This window comes from Taurulus bubalis (assembly GCF_910589615.1).
Source record: "Taurulus bubalis genome assembly, chromosome: 5".
NCBI classification, from domain to species: Eukaryota; Metazoa; Chordata; class Actinopteri; order Perciformes; family Cottidae; genus Taurulus; species Taurulus bubalis.
In genome coordinates, this window is record NC_136593.1 from 26068822 (window position 1) to 26086347 (window position 17526).

Sequence of the window (17526 nt, forward strand, 5' to 3'; positions counted from 1 at the left end):
TCATTTCCGACGTGGAAATTCTTCTCTTTTCTGAGTTTGTCAGTGTGTGTTGCACATCTACTGCTTGAACACTGCACTGCTTCCTCTGTTGCTCTTCCAGACTCACACGCACAGTAACATACTTTGTTACAGCTCTTCATTCCTTCTGTCCATTTTGCAGTTTTAACTGACCATCTTTTTTCTTTGTTTTTGTTTGTTTGTATGTCATTTCCCACCTCTATCGCCTTTCTCTCCCCGGCCCATGACCTCCCCCTGCAGATTGCCATCCACTTTCTCCAGCATCCCGATATGTAGTCCGCAGCACAAGCAGAGCGTATTTCCTTCGTTTGTGAACTATTTTTCCTCTTAAACAGGTAATTGCACATGTGTATATATGTGTCTGTCTCAGTGCCTAAAATGCTTCTATATTATACAATAGAAATATGCCCATTCAGTGATTGTGGGGTTACCACGACTTAATAAAGCGGACAATCCTGACCTTTAATGTCCCCTGTATGCTGTAACTAAACCCTGAGTGTCTGATGTAATTTGTACAGATGTTGGGTGGGAACACAAATGTTTTTTAATTTGTTTTAATCTAAAGCAGCTATAGACCCAACAGAATACCAGTCCTGAGTGTTTGAAAATGATCTGTCTGTCCGCATGTCCGAATGTGTGTTCTGTCGCTAAGGAATACAGCTGTTTGTGTGTGTGAGACCAAAGAGGAAGGGGTAAGGACGACATACTTGCCATGCCAGTCATGTCACATAATCCTACCAACTATACCCCATTGAGTGTGTGAGGCCCTGGTTTAGGGAATATTGATACTTTAGATATGTTGACACATCCTGAAAGTCGTCAGATGCTATAGAGCTGCAATCCACATGCACACTTACCTATTGTGTGCATGTCCCCCTCTAACACCCAACTGCCCACAAACATGCACATGTACAGATGACAGATGCGTGCAGATACATACACAAAACAAAAAAACACACCAAGGCTCAGGGGAACAGGGTGTTCCTGAAAAGGAGAACAGAGAGCAGAGGGGGTTATTTTGGTCATTAGAGCAGGCAGACAGATAGCTTAATGCGGAAAGTGTGCGTGTGTGCGTGTGTGTGTGTGTGTGTGTGTGTGTGCGTGTGCGTGTGCGTGTGTGTGTGTGAGGAAAGTATGTGCAGTGAAGCGAAAAGCTGGTGAAGTGGACAGTGCAGTGTTACATTTGGAACGTTTGTGTTCTTAACAAGAAGTTGGACTAAAGCGTTTGAGAACCTAAAACGCAGTATCAAAAGTGATTGTCAATGGTTTTTCAAATGCTACAAAATGACTTTGACTTAAACTTAAAACTTTGACTTTGACTTTGAAAGACATTTCAAGAGACGTGCAAGCATTTGTGTGAACTTGAGGGATTTTAGGTGCCGTGCCGGATTTCTGATCGTAATACAGACATGAAATATATTGTAAAAATCTTTCTGCACTTGTCAATATCGCAGTAGCTTGTCTTTGAATTTTATGCCGCAGCTGCGGCCTTGTGTGTGTGTGTGTGTGTGTGTGTGTGTGCACATATTCACATCCCACATTCAAATGCTCAATGTAGGCTGTTGTAAAGGCCTTTCTTGGCATGGCACAGTCGATTCTAAAAATACACACTCTACAAATTAACACCATGTCTTTGAGCACAGGTGCCATGGCCCACACCGCTCCCCAAGTGTGTGTACTCGTGTGCTTTATGTCTATGAATGTGTACGAGTGTGACACTTTGCTCATTTATGTATAGGAAGTAACTAAAGCTAAACACAGCATGTTTAATGTAATCCATGTTTCCATTGTGTGCTTTTTGTTGGCATTTATGTTTGTGACTAATCTGTGGCACAATCCAGAGTAGACCTCTGACCCAGGCTTCCTCCGCTCCACATCCTCCCACTGGCTGTTTGAAGTGAAGGTGCTGTGACATCACAGCGTTGGACGCACAATGGCCGCTGTGTGCTCTTACTGCGTCACAGATGCTTGCTTACCCCAGTGGATGCCAGGCAATGGGAAGGCCCATGTGGGTGATCATGCTGCCTGGTAGCAGTGTGTCACTATATGATATCAGGAAGTGATATCCCGTCAGTGTGTGTGCATGTGTTAAAGGACATGTACTTATTCTGTGTCAGGGCCTAGTCACAGTTGAAGGCTTTATGAAATGCATATAGCTAATTTCTGTTGGAAAGTTAGGTAGTGCTACATAAACATGGTGTCACAAGCATTTTCCCTCTACAGAGCTGGGTGTTCCACATTATGGCCTTGAGTTTAGAATGTAAAGCTACATGTAGTATTTTTATGCTGGGCATTATGTTTACTGGTTGTCTGTCAGGTCCGTTCTCGTGAAGAAGATATCTTAGTCTTGTGCAAGTTTCTTCAACTTTGGCACAAACGTCCACTTGCATTCAAGGTTGAGCTGATTAGAATTTGGTGGTCAAAGGTCACAGTGACCTCACAAAAAACATATTTTGGCCATGACTTAACCATTAAAAAGTTCTTTATGACAATTTCCCTCAATCACACATTTGCCTATATAGTTTTACAGCCTGTGTCTCCTTAGACCTTTGAGGCATAGAGTACACATCCTCCTCTGGCTGGCATTACCTTACCGATAGAGTTTGGAGATGTAATCACCCCATTTGTCAGACTCTATAAATACACTGTGGAGCATTCCACCGCTGTGTCTATATGTGCAAACACAGTTGTTTGTTTGTCAGTTTAAGTATGCACCTTGAAAGAGACTACTACTACTATTATGAGAGGGCATGTTGCTGAAGCTCCAGATGTTAGCAGCAGGTACACAGTTTGTTCCAGCATCATCAGTAGTTGTAAGCATTATAAGAAATTACATTCTGAAATTACATTCTGTGAATATTGTGTCTCTACTTCTGTACTTTTTGTTTATGGGTAGTATTTCAGTCCGTTTTGGCATTTTGGATTTAATGGGTGTGGAGTCGGCCTGTCCTTGAGTCCAAGTTCGGCTACATGTTTGTGTTGGAGTGTTTCAATGTGCATCTCTGCATGGGTGTGTGTTTTTCATGTGGGACATCCAATGGGCACAAAGCGGGCAGTGTGTGCCCCCTCGGGTGTTGAAATGTACACTTCGGACAACAGGCGGCTTCAGTCCTCAATAGGAGCTGCCCTTCTTATTGTACCTCACGCACAATGAGCTTTTCTCTCGCTCTCTCTGTCTTTCTCTCTGTGTCTTTCGCTCTTTATGACCATATACAGACAGCATTTCTGATGAGAGACAGGAGGAATCAGATTCTGATTGGTTGTTTAGACCCTGATGTCCCCGTCATTGCTCTTCTGTGTGTAGTTGTCTCACAATACATTACCACCAGCAGAGACATTAGTAAGCAGTAGAAACCCGTCCCTTAAAAGGTTTCATTACACCTGTGTGAGTCCAGACAAGCTTAGTCATTCAAGGTTCCAGGGGATGAACACAAGTCTTTGCAAAAGGGGAACTGTGTGTGTGTGTGTGTGTGTGTGTGTGTGTGTGTGTGTGTGTGTGTGTGTGTGTCGGAGGAGGAGGTGGTGTTTGTAAGGGGTTTATGGGTGTTCCCCATCGTCCTTCTGCTCACATGATCACCCAAGAACAACAAGACCACATGACTCCCACATGACCTCTCCAACGTTATCGAGGAAGTACCTTGCCATTTTTTTTTTTTTGGAGGAACAGAGTTGGGGAGGCCAGTCAGAGCTACGTCTAAACCTATCACAGTGCCCTCTTATAAACATGATATTTCATACGAAATCTTATTGGATGATGTCAGACCGATACAGATATTAGAGCGATGTTAGCCTTTAGATCTGTTTTACTCTAATTGCACAATATGTATAATTTATTATTTTATTGTTATTTTTCTGTTTCTATGATTGATCCACAGCCACTTGATTGTTCAGTAGGAACATGGAGGTCATATGAGTGGAAGACAGGTGATTGATCCGGCAGCTTGCCCAGTGATGGACCCAGACAAACCTTTGCTGTAAAAGTAAAAAAGTACAAGGTCCCAGAACTTGCCGGTGTCTGTAAAAACAGCCTCCACTGATGATAGTTTGGTGTTTTACCCAGAGTTAGACAAGAACCAGCGTCATCTTTTGGCCGACAATAATAGGCTCAGGATGTATTTAGCCTAGCTTGACTGAACATAGTGTCATAGTTAGCTTGAACCAAGGTTATTTGTTGTGATAATTTTCTTTAAATGAGAAGGTTGATGCTCAAATCACAGTTGATGATCAATTGCACTATCAAACACACATGACACATAAGACAAGTATAGTGTGAAGAGCATCTAACCACAAAGACATGGCTCGCATGTAAAAAAGAACAAAGTATATCACAACATTGCACACATCCCCTTCTCCTATCTCTCGCCTATTGCAACCATTAGCATTGCACACTGGATCAGATCAGTTGACCTGCAGCCTCAACTCTTGATCGCTACTCTTCTTGTTTGGGAATCCATTTTGTTTTCCCTTTCCCTCCTCTAACCCAGCGCTCACTTCACTTTCTTTTCCTTCTCCTCAACAGCTTCCTCTACCTCTCGGGCTGGACTGCGGTGCATTGACGTCGGCTCGCCCTCCCCTGCCCCCTCGCCCCCCAGCAATGGCCTCGCGCGTTGGCCTGCGGATGCAGGTACAATACAACCACCATCCAATATGAAGCACATGCAAGCCTTTCATTAGCTTTCAATATCAAACTCTGTTTTTAGTGTTGTTTCATCGACTAGACCTTGAAAAGGAGGGTATTCTGGTCAATGTCAGAGCTTTGTGGGTCTGCCATTTATTTGAAGGGTGTCTATGATCAGCAACTACTGATACATTTAGCCATGCTATTTGGCCCTTGCATATTTTTATATATTTACTGTATATACTTTTCTTACAGGTTATTTTAATAGATGTGTGTCACCAGTTGTGCTTTTTCAACTCTTTGTGTCCGCTCTTGAAAAAGCAGGGAGGCAGAGAAAAGTAAAAAGTAACATCACCCAGCACAGGCAGCTTATAGGTCACAATGCTTAAATGAGCATTCCTATGATACATGTGTGTTGTGTGTCCAGCTGATGCGAGACCAGCTGCAGCAAGAGGAGCAGCGTGAGAGGCAGCAGATACATCAGCAGCATCAGCAGCAGAATGCAGCCCTGCAATACATGCAGCATTGCATGGCTGGGCCGCCTGCACCCACGCCAGCCATTAGCACCCCACAGCATCACCAAAGTATGCAGGTCCCCGTGGAGGTTCTTAAGGTCAGTAGAGCAGCAACAAATTACAATATTGTGTAATCAATGAATGCTCTATTTGACTAAATACATAAATTGCTCAATTAGCCAATGCACTTTCAGAAATGTGTGAAAAATGTCCCTTCACATTTTCCCAGGGTTCATGGTGACAACTTTTGTCTTTTGTATGTCAAAAAGTTACAATGATATGAAAACAAATTCTCCCCTTTTAGAGGAGCTGGAACGAGTGAATATTTGGCATTTCTAAATGATGAATAACTGGAAAAATTGTGAAAAAAAAAAAGTTTTTTGAATGTTGATATATTAATTACTTCATTGATTTATTGTTTCAAGTTGGTGTGTAAATGGTTGAAAATTGCTTATGTAGAATAAGGTAAAAAAAAAAATATATATATAAAGTATTTGTGATTTTATCCATTGTTAATTGAACACAATCAGTAAAATAAATAAAAACACCAAGAGCGTGTAAGACTGGAAGGAAGGAAACATTGTACAAATGTCCTTCTACAAACTCTTTTCTTTCAGTTTGTTAATAATGAGAGGAGTAAAATTTCATTTCTGGGCATCATGCAAACGCGGGGATTGGCGGAAAAGAGAAAAGATGTTGGTTAAGGGGGGTTCAGGCGCTGGGGCACTTCCATTAATCCACTCACATGCTGCTGAGCAGCAGGGCGCAGCGGAGGTGGTCAGGACTTCACTGGGCATTGTGGCCTCTCACGAGGCAGCACTGCCACACAGGGGGAAAATCAGGGACAGATTTGAAAAAAACGCACAGCGAGAAAAATGCGGTGGATCAGCAAACAGGTAGGGAGACAGAAGGGGGAGGAAGACTGGCAGATACAAGATGTGTGACTTGTTTTCCGATAGGACAGACAGTAGCGATGTAGCTAGTCTGAGTCATAGAGGGACTGATGAAGCTAAAGTGACAGTTTGCCTGATTTCAAAGATGCTTGTTTGAGTCCTTATCTTTGATGGTGTGTGCTTGTGTGTGCATGGGTTTGCGCAATACTCCAGTATGTGTGTGTGTGTGTGGGTGGCTTTATGGTATTTTGAACTATAAATCTTTTGTATGCACAGGTAACTGGAGCAATTTGCTGCACAGACAGTTTACAGTCTTTAGAGTTGTCTGTGTCTTTCCTTTCATTTTGTTGAGAAGGTGATCTGTCTGTCCATCAGTCTCTCCGAGGTTAGACCAGTGTTTCTCTGGACTTTATGTGTGCTGACAGCGCCAAATAGGTCAAATAGTTACGACTGAATAGTTGTTACTTTGGCTTAAAATGCCTCTGGGTCTCGTGAGCCAATCACCAGTTTGTCAATATGTGCTGTAAAAATAAACACATACAAATTAGCATGCAGGTGTAAAAACATGTTTTTATTAACGAGTTTCTGGTTCATTTGATCTAATCCTGCTGTTGGTTATTAAACAGAGAGGGGTTTTGGAGGGCTGTTGGGTTGAGTCTTTCTCCGTTGTAATGGGGAGCAGGCCTGTTCTCCATTGAGCTTTACTCTTTGATGTGAAGGAATGAGGCCAGTCCATTGCTTTATGTAGCCACACCAGAGGATTTAGTGGCTTTACTCCTGTAGGCTTTACTACTGACTTTTAATGCTGCAACGTCCTCGTGCCATCACAGTGTTATGGGACAGGGATAATGAGGTGTGCATCTGAAGCACATACTTAGTGTGCTATGTGTTTAAATGTTAGTGTTTAAACCATGCTGAGATAATATAACACACTAACCATTTATGTATTAATGCAATTCTGATGTTACCACGGTTTCTTTGTTTTTCTTGTGGCGCTTGAACCGTTACAAAATAGGAAAAATGCTTAAATCTACGGGTGTGTTTTTATTTTATTTCATTATTATGAATTCATTATTTATTTGTTTATTTTTGAAGGGACGAGTACAGATAATTGGACTTCATTGGAATAATGCATTAGCTGTGAAAATGCCAATATGGTCACATACAAATGTGCTGTTGTCTTACACTCACAGCTTGGATTTGGATCACAAATTTTGTTTCTCTAAACAACATTAACTTACTTATTTACTTACTTACGATAAATCGTGTATATACTGTTTCCAGCAAAGTGTAGTCAAAAAGGAACCATAAACGGTATCAACTAAGAATTGGATCAATGTGCAAAATAAAAAATGGAATAAGAATTTATCACAACCTGTGACTGTTGTGTACTCTAATACAGGTACAGACCCACCTCGAGAATCCTACAGACTACCACATCCGTCAGTCTCGGCGGCAACAGGTGAAAGAATACCTGTCCACCACCTTTGCCACCAAACAGGTACCTTTTTGGATGCCTTTAGTCTGTGGTCTGCATCTGTTTGCCTCACATTAGATTCACTCCATTTAAATAGCCTGTCTCTGTGTTTTTGTCTGATTTGTCCAACAATCCACACAGTATTGCAGTACATTTATCTAAGCCAGTACTCATTAACACCATCATCGCTCTCTCTCTCTCTCTCTCTCTCTCTGTAGACGGTCCATGCAGTAGCAGGACAGGTGCCACCCTCTCCTCCCACACACATGGGACCTACAGGGGGTTCAGCGTCTGCACCCCCACCCCTTCGCTCCCCACACATGCGCACCGAGCAGCTCATGTCTGGAAACAGTGCCCCCAACAGCCCCATGGCCATGCTCAACATCAGCTCCAGCCACGAGACAGAGGTAGACGCCTGCAAGTGTGGGCAGACAGTGGCATACACATTAATTCCTGGTCATATTTTAAAGTACAGTTTATAAGAACCAGATTAAATAACTATCCCCAAAATATGACTTAAATACACTCCTATATACAATTATGAAGATTTAATACAGCCTCCAAAGTGACATTTTCTCCACATCATAATGATTTAATAGGTCTTTGGTTGGGTGGAGCAACATTTGTGAATGCAGTGGTGTTAATGTGTCGTGCGTACAGTTGGTGTGTGGATGAATGTGTTGTTAACTGGCAATAACTGAGAATGGCTATCATTGGAATTTAAACTCTCCATTATGGCTTTGCAACAGTAATTACAGCTTAACAAGTGACAGGGGAACAGCAGAATGTAGGGCCCTTTGAACCTGATAGACTTTGACCCATTCTCTTCTTTTAGTCTCTGCGAGAAAACAGTCTTGCCAGTTAGCCTTCGGGACATGATAGTTTTCTTTAAAGTCGGCTCTTGAGTGAGACATGCACCTGGAGGCCTTCATGCCAGCAGGTTTCAGGTGCTTTGATAAACACTTGAGTAGTTAGTCTTCTTTGTATGGTATTTGCATGGAAAGGCACATTAGTTGCAGTTTTTGTCTTAAAATTATCCATAATAGGTCTTTAAACTTGTCATAATCATACAAGAGACATCTCAGGGTTTTTCTTCCAGATGGGTGACGTCATTGATGACATCATCAGCATGCAGTCCAATTATGACGATATTCAGGCATACATTGACCCTGTCCAGATGCCAAACACAGTAAGTAGAACCAAGCCACAAACAAAGTGTGATTTCAGGACTCTTTTGTTTATCTCGTCTTCTAAACATCTAATGTACTTTGGACTCCTTTTTCAGTTACATATTTTAACTGAAATTATCATTATTCTGAGCCCAGTTTGGCCTAATTTAGTCATAGGGTTGGACATGTCAAGTCATCAATACTCAAGACGCTGGCTTTTCAGTAGACTCTGTAATTACGGTTTCAGATTCTGTTCAGTCTTATACTATCTCCCCTTTATCATTTATTGTCAAAGTTCTTAGTTTGTGTTGCTATTATCAGGGATGGTGATGGTGTTGTTGCAGTTGTTATTCCTGGTAAAACACAATGAGTATTTGAAAAGCAGCCATTGAAATTTAGCTTTAAACTGGCTTTCTTTGTTGTCAGTCTCTTCCTGCATGTCCCCATATGTCCTAATGAACCCATATACTCAAACTCACATGCACACATGAAAATGTGTATAATTGACTTAAGCACTAAACATTCCATCCTTAATCCATGATGGAAGTAGTTAAAAACTATAGGGAAGACTTGTCAGACGAGGACTGTACAGTGCTCTGTCTGAGGGAACAAACTCAGAAAATTAACAATTAAACTGCCAGCAGTTAGAGTTCAACTTGTTTACAAGATGTTCGGAGGAAGATAGGGAGGTGGAGAAGTAGAGGGGGAGGAAAAGAAGGGAGGAGGGAAAGGGGGATGTGGGCAATTTGTGCAAGGGGAAAACAGGCTGAAAGTCCAGTTAGGGGAAAGTTCACTCTTGTTTGGTGGGGAGCGGAGGTAGAAGAAAGACAGGATCGGTGTTGCTGAGGTCAGTCTCCCAGGACAGGGGTGGCAGTGCCAGAGACCGCTGTGTGTGTGTGTGTGTGTGTGTGTGCGTGTGAGAGGGGGGTGTGTGTGTGTGCACTGGTGCCTGAGGAAGAAGAAGAAACACCACTGGCCTAGTGAGGGAAGGAGCAGAGGATGAAGGAGATGAATAAGACGTATACCATTGTGGAAGTTTTTGAAGGAGAACAGATTCAACTGGTAAGACACTGAAGCGCTGTTTGTCAGACTGTCTAGCATGACTTTGGTTACTGTTGCAGTTTAGCTTTCATTCTGAGTGAACCACAGGATGCAGTGACAGCTCTAACTCCCAGCCTCAGGTCCCTGATTATGAAATGAGCCACAGCAGAGGCGGCGGGATGGGGGAGGTTTTATTTTTGTGTTTGCATGTGATGGATGGTTCTGCAAGACTCAAAACTAGAATGATTGCATATTTTAATTGATATTGGAGGTCATGTTGGCGTTCACTATGCAAGTATGAATATTAGCAGTTTCTACTCGGTTAATTTTGATTGGTCGTCTATCTGACTCACTGCTTCACAGCTGTGTGTGTGAGAGAGAGGGAAACCCAAAAAGCCTCTTGTAGCTTTATCTGATAATATGTCCTCTGCGGTTGAAGGCTTTAATCAATGTGACTGTCTGCATGCGTTTATATGTATATCTATGTATGTCTGTGTACTTGTAACATTACACTGATTGATTTAGATTAGGTGTGTGTGTGTGTGTGTGTGTGTGTGTGTGTGTGTGTGTGTGTGTGTGTGTGTGTGTGTGTGAGATATGTTAATAGTGCTGCATCAGAATATACTACAGATGATGTGTACAGTTTTTTGGTGTTAAAATATACTGCAACAAAAACTCGGAACCTTATTCCCAATTGACAGACCAGTGAGCAAAAAATTACCTGCTAATCCTGATGGGGATTAAAGCAGCAAACTCCATGGAATTCTTGGAATCTCAAAGTTAAGTAAAAGCTGGGAATGCCACTGAATACCAGGCACAATTGAACAGTTTGAATCTTAAGAGAGTGTGTATGGATGGTTACACTGAGCCATACTGTATCCACGTCAGACTTGCTTGTTCAATTGAGTTAGATGTGATTTTGTTGGAGTGTTGCATTTTGAGAGTTAGGCTGCCTGACCTAGACATGGGAGGTCCGTGTTACAAAAAAATTGTTTTTTTGTAACAGTTTTTTTCTATTGTCAGCAGAAAACATGAAGTAACTATAATAGGGTGAGGCATTATGATCTGATTTTATTTTGGGTTGTTGTCTACAACGTACTTATAATGATGTACATTTTTGTTTGTCGATCTTATTTACCATACCATTTGGTGAGTGTGACTTTTGCTTTGTCAGCACTATTTTTATCTATACAACCAATATGTTTATGGTTAAATTGTTTACTAAAGTACAACATTGTGTCCAAAAATACTGCATAGGTCCAGCCTCTTAATTTTGCTCTCAAAGTGCAGCAGATTGATGCATATAACTTTAAAATGTGAAAAATGTTTCGCATTCCTTCGGTTAGGGTCTGAGGTCCACCCATCACAGTCTACAACATCCTTTGGGAAACACTGATGAAGATCACGAAACACTTTAAGATTTTCCATAGTGGGCAAAAGTGTAAACCACAACAATATCATTTCCTCCTCACCAGTGAAGATTATGCTTAATCTACCCACTCTTTTGTGAGTTTTTTAACAAAGTGTATCATTTGAAGTGAACCTGAGAAGGTGTGTGTATTTATGCGTGTAAATGTGTTTGATCTCACATTTCACAGTAGCCAACAGATAAGGTATCTTTTCCTTCAGGTTCTTTATCTTTCAGCCTCATTAGCAGTGTCACATTTGCCCTCACTTCAGGGCATACGATTTGTAACGAGGCTTTAAAAGTCCATTGCACTCAAACTATACAGTACAATTAAAAGGAAATCACGTCTCTTTAGGAGTCCAAACAAAACTAAATCACAGCTTTTATACAACGTCTAAAGTGCAAGAGTTAGGACCCCACTCCACAAGTGTGAGTTCAGGAGCTGGAGAAGGCAGAGGAGAGAATCAAGCCATAAAGAGAGAGAGATAAGTCAGACGGGATGATAGTCAATCATTGCTGTGTGTTTGGCAGGCTGCTCTGAGGTGTGATATTATTGCATTATCTTCTGCTATCTGTTCTTTACGGCACACTAAACACGAACACTGCCTTATATAAAGATACTTATTAAGGTGTATGGAGCTGTAAATGTGTAATCTAGGAAACAGTTAAATAATCTGGATTTAAGACCAATGTGACCTGAGTTTGATTCAGCATTACCTTCTGTTTTAATTCCTTTTTTTATAATTTTATTAAGTTCAACATTCAGTTAAATTGTGGACTTTGGAAGAGGCATTGATGCCATTGTGTGTGTGTGTGTGTGTGTGTGTGTGTGTGTGTGTGTGTGTGTGTGTGTGTGTGTGTGTGTGTGTGTGTGTGTGTGTGTGTGTGTGTGTGTGTGTGTGTGTGTCTCTTGGTTTTTACTTTACTCCTTGAACAAGTGAGTGCTTTTGAGTAGCTTCATTCACAACCAATCTGTTTATGGACAACAAAGCATTGCATCAAGGTGTCCATCAACATTTTTTCACTCTACTGCTCCTTCATTCTGCACAGTGGAAGTGATTATTTTAACGTAAATTTCATGTGTAGATTGTTGGTTTTCAAAGTGTGTGTGTCCTCTCCAGCTCCCCCTGTCTAGCAGTCACCTGGATGTGTATACAGGTCCGGGGATTAAGGGTCCAGCCATTGCTATGACCAGCAACTCCTGTCCTGCCAATCTGACCATCAAACGAGAACAGTCAGGTGCGAAAGATGAAGTCATACACTTTGTAAACTACTAAGAACAATAAAAGACTGTTTGTCATTGAGTGCATTTTAAACATTTGCTTCCCACACAGTACCTTGTCCTGGACCTTGTCAGGAAATGGCACAGTCTCAGGCATTAGTTAATCACTTTTTGTTATTGCAAAGATACAGAATCCCGTGCACTGGCCAAGGAGAGACAAAAGAAAGACAACCATAATCTGAGTAAGTCTTTCCCTCAGCATGCTCTTCAAATAGGGAAGCCCTAAATAGTCAGGATTCAAACCTTTTTTACAAAGTGTATTTGGTTGTTTTCACAGGAAAACAAAAGGTAATTTACTCTTATTACTTAAAATGTTTAAAAACACACAACAGACATGGTTTTAACAAGGCTACATACAAATGCATACATGGAAATAAATTGACATGGATTATTATATATTTTAGGAGGAATTATAAAACATTGATTGATTTTTACAAAATTCCAGTTTTTACTTTTATACATTTGACTTCAGGACATCTCTGACTATACATACTGAAATTACTATTTTACTTTGTAAAATCCCTGAATTGCTACAATTCTTGATTTTTTTTTTTTGTCTGTATGTAGTCAGAAATGTCTTCAAATAAAATTCATCAGCCAGCCAGTAATCATGAGGGACTTTTCCCTCATGATTTTAGTAATTTATTCAGGACACGGGTAACATGCTTGTGAATATAATCCATGTAATCTCTCTCCAAACATGTATTTTGTATGTACACTTCTTAACAACTTATTTTGAAAACTGGACGTAGTCACATGTGCAACAAGTCAGTTCACTGTATTAAGAGGAAATTACCTTTTTGTTTTTTTTCTTGTGATAACGAGTTAACTGTCAAAGCTTTAGTTCTCGAGCTAACTATATTAAAGTGTTTGAATCATGTCCGTTTAGGGCTTCCGTACTTTACCTAATTGATATACCTCCTTTTCAACTTTCTCATCAGCAGTACTGCACATGAAACAAGCTCACACACCCACACTCACCATAATCGGTCTCTTGCAAAAACAGTTTTTTATAGCCTTGCACTGATTTAGCTGACTTAGTGCAACTAGTGGGTGGATGGTTAACCTGCTAATTTCTGCTGTCCTGGCACAAGTGCGTGTGTGTGGGTGCGTGCGTGCGTGCGTGCGCTTATCTGCATTTTTCTCATATGCACCACAGTGCAGCCGTGTTTGTCTGAATGCTATGCATACTTAATAATTCACCTTTTTTTCATCATGTATTTTTCTCTTGCCTGTTCAATAGTTGAAAGGAGGAGGAGATTCAACATCAATGATCGTATCAAAGAGTTGGGCACCATGATCCCCAAAACCAATGACCTGTGAGTTGCTTTTATAACATTGCATTCTCAGTGCAGATTTAGTGTTTTACTGCCAGTTACTTATCTTTAAAATGGCCTGTGTATACTTTACTGTGTGCATAGTGATGTGCGCTGGAACAAAGGCACTATACTGCGGGCGTCTGTGGAATACATCAAACGCATGCAGAAGGATGCATACAGATCCAGAGAGGTGGAAAATAACTTCAAAAGGATGGAGATGGCCAACAAACAACTGATGCTACGCATCCAGGTAACTAACACACACACACACACACACACACACACACACACACACACACACACACACACACACACACACACACACAATAACAGCAAATAGTCTGATGATGTTGCCCTCTGATTACAGGAGTTGGAGATGCAGGCTCGTATACATGGTCTGCCCAGCACCTCTCCTTCTGCCCTGAACCCGACTGACCTGATGGCTTCTTATATAAAGCAAGAGACCAGCCCAGAGGAGAACCTCTCTCACTCCATGACACAAGCCCACCACCAGCCCCAGCACCTACCCCAGAACCAGGCTCATCCCCAGGCCCAGCAGCACCACTTCCTCCAGCAGACCCACCTCCATCTCCAGGGCCAGGTTCAGCAACAGCCCAGGCAGCTGCAACCGCTTCCCCAACACCTGCAGCAGCCCCAGCCACCCATCCAGTTCCCAGCTGTAGGCAGCTCCCAGCCTTTTGACTTTACCCAGTCGCTGGACTTGTGTGATGGGATACCCGGCTTCTCAGACGGCATGTCGGGGCTAGGCGACCTGGGTGGACTGGATGTCCAGGGAAGGAGAGGTGAGCTGGGCTTCCTGATGATGGATGAGCCCTTGTCCCCTATGGGAGGAGACCCACTGCTCTCTGCGATGTCGCCTGAAGCCTCGGTGGACTCCAGCCGCAGATCCAGCTTCAGCATAGAGGATGGAGACATACTGTAGACACATGTATACAAATACACACATTCAGTCACACAAACGCAGGCACAAGCACATGCAGAGGTTTCAGAAAGGTTGCAGTAAAAGCATCAAAAAGTGATGGTACGTCGGCACAACACATTTGCAACACATACAACAGAAATGAAACGGCAACAAGACGTGACATTAATTCCCCCAGCTCACACCAATACGCATACTAAACACATCAAACTATTTGAACACACACCAATGACACTCATTAACGGCACAAGCAAAAGAAGGTACAACAATATTCTGTATAGTGTGCACACACACACACACACACGCACGCACGCACGCCCACCCCACACACACAAGGGGTGAAACAACACTGCCAGCTCAGGAGTTATATTGCACACATGGCCCTGTTTCCATAAAGGTGGCTCTGAATCATAATTGAACAAGGGACAAAACCGGCAGTTAATTAGATCTAAGTTATCAGATACAAGGACAACCAAGTGCATTGTCTCTTACATCAACCTCTTTTAGTTACCTTAAATGATTGAATGAACGATAGTGAATAAAATGGAAACAGTTTCATGGTTCTGCATGCATAATTTTTCTGAAGGGGATGCAGTCCGGTCACATTTTTCTCTTCCTCAATCTGATATTCTAGTGTTGGCTTTTGCCTCTAGCACCAGTTGTTTGGTGTTCGAAACCGATCTGTGTTAGCCTGCTAAGCCAAAGTATATTCTTCATGCGCCCACATTTTAGGAAACATTTTAAAACACACTGGAGGAGGCAGATAATCTAGCTTTCAGCAAAGCCCCTTTGATGCTTTGCATCTACTCCACTTCTGACTGTAATTGTTGTCTTCTCACAAACACACACTGCTGTCCCCCAGTTTCTACACCTTTACACTTGACACAGTCTTGACCTTTACTGTGGAGAGAATAGAGAAAAAATTTGGATGGTCCTCAACTGTGAGGTGTCAAAATACTCAGGTACTGTAACAGCATACACAAGTCGGATCATTTTTAAGCAGTAGCAGGTGTTAACCTGAACCGTGTCCCGCTCATAACCTCTATCGGTGTGCCTTTTCATTTGTGCAGCTGCTGCTCCTCAAAGGCATGTTTTTATAGGTTGGAGATCACCACCAGTATTTTAGATTGAATATCAACTTAAATTATGCCTGTTGATGCTTTCAGGTTTGCTTCAATACCATCTATTCTATACTAGTGTTGTTGCAGGAGATAGACGTAGCATTTTTCTATCACTAATTATCTTTGTAGGAACCAGCTTGCTTGTGAGGACCGGGTGAAATAATTCAAGTGACGGGGTTTAACCTTGGAGAGAGAAAGAGATAGTTTGTCTCAGATGACGGCAGAAGTTGTGTAATCTCCACTGCTAAAGCACAACATCAGCACGCACTTGCATGCATTCACACTCTCACTTGGTTCACAATCAGGCATGCATTAAACATGCAGATGCTTACCCGGTAATTCATTCTAGTGTTCACATACATACAATAAATACAGTGCAGCCTTGAGGCTGTGTTTAAATCAGCATGTTAACAAGTATCCTGTGCTTCAGTCTTCAGTCGATTGAAGCTGTTGGCTGCAGAAGTAAAATTCAGGTCTGCTTTTCAAACTGCCACCAAAAAGGAATCTGTTATCCCAATGGCTGCAGCTGTCACGGTGATGCTTAGGGAGGACAAGGGTGGACCTGAGTTGTATCTCTGCTGTGGTATACCTGGGGCTTGGCTTTGATTTGATATAGCTTATGATCAGTACTGATTAAAGGTAGAAAAAAACATTGATTTTCTTTTTTTCTTTTCTTGATTAAAAGAAGTGTTTGTTTTCTTTATTTTAGTTTGTTTATTTTATCTCTCAAAGCACTGGAAACTATATTATTATTTTGACTTTGTACATGGAAGAATTATGGAATACAATTTATTTCAGATGTTATATGCCACTAAGCCACTTAAATGTATTGTATTTGTATTTGTTGTTTTAGTTATTTTACAATTTATTTCAAAACTACCCTTTCTTCTCAGAGCCATTTTCAATAAGCACACTGTAAAGGCACACAAGCCACCAATGTTTTATTGAGGAAGGATTGGGGAGCTGTTTATAAACTTCCAGAACTGACTTTAAAGAGATGTGGAGATTATGTACATTTACGATGCCATTTTATATGATTGGGCTTTTATTTTTCTCTCTATTTTAACTTTTGAATTTTGGAGCCAGACAGAAAGTTGATTATTTGATTTGATTAAATTCAAATTGCTCATTTTATGAATGTAAGCTTTACCAGTGGTTCTGGTCCGACTGAAGCAGGTTACCATGCGCCCGTCCTTCCTGACTTTGGTTTTCATGGAAACTAGAAGATGACTGACTTAAAAAAAACTCTAAGCCAAGGAGTTATGGTTGCCATGACTCTGCATCGGTCACTTTCTTTCTGCCGGAGTTGTGCCTTTTCCCCATCAGCCACAGTTTGACTTTTGTTGTACTTTCATCCAGCCAACACTCCAAAGAGCTGCTCAGGCCTCCTCTACTCTTCCACTAGAGGGCGCTCTGCAGAGCAAACTACACAGGGAAAAGTGGTTCTGATTTGACTGAGAATATAAAATGTTTTACCAGAATCCATTCACTGACTTTTAGTGTTTCTTATTGATGCGCGTGTGCGTGTGTGAGGTTAAAGTCTCCTTCCACTCAAAAATGTGATTCGCTTGTTGTCTGAGCTTCACTGTGCAGAATGATGTATGTGCATAGTTTAGTTTGACACTAGAAGGTCGTTTTCACATTCATCTCCTGTAGGGGAAGTTTCTCTATGCTCAACTCAAATGTAACATGTGTAAGTTCAAGCATGATCTTTTGATAACAGAA

General features: G+C 41.6%; 1 protein-coding gene across 1 annotated transcript; it reads left to right on the plus strand.

Moving 5' to 3' along the window:
- Positions 1 to 266: 266 nt before the first annotated feature.
- On the plus strand, positions 267 to 17275 carry tfeb (transcription factor EB). Its single transcript, XM_079217732.1, has 11 exons — positions 267 to 353; positions 4538 to 4642; positions 5064 to 5249; positions 7447 to 7545; positions 7740 to 7928; positions 8621 to 8710; positions 12261 to 12378; positions 12547 to 12603; positions 13665 to 13740; positions 13843 to 13990; positions 14108 to 17275. The coding sequence occupies exons 2-11, from the start codon at positions 4613 to 4615 to the stop codon at positions 14681 to 14683; spliced, it is 1569 nt and encodes a 522-aa protein (XP_079073858.1). The 5' UTR covers positions 267 to 353; positions 4538 to 4612; the 3' UTR covers positions 14684 to 17275.
- The last annotated feature ends 251 nt before the right edge of the window (positions 17276 to 17526 follow it).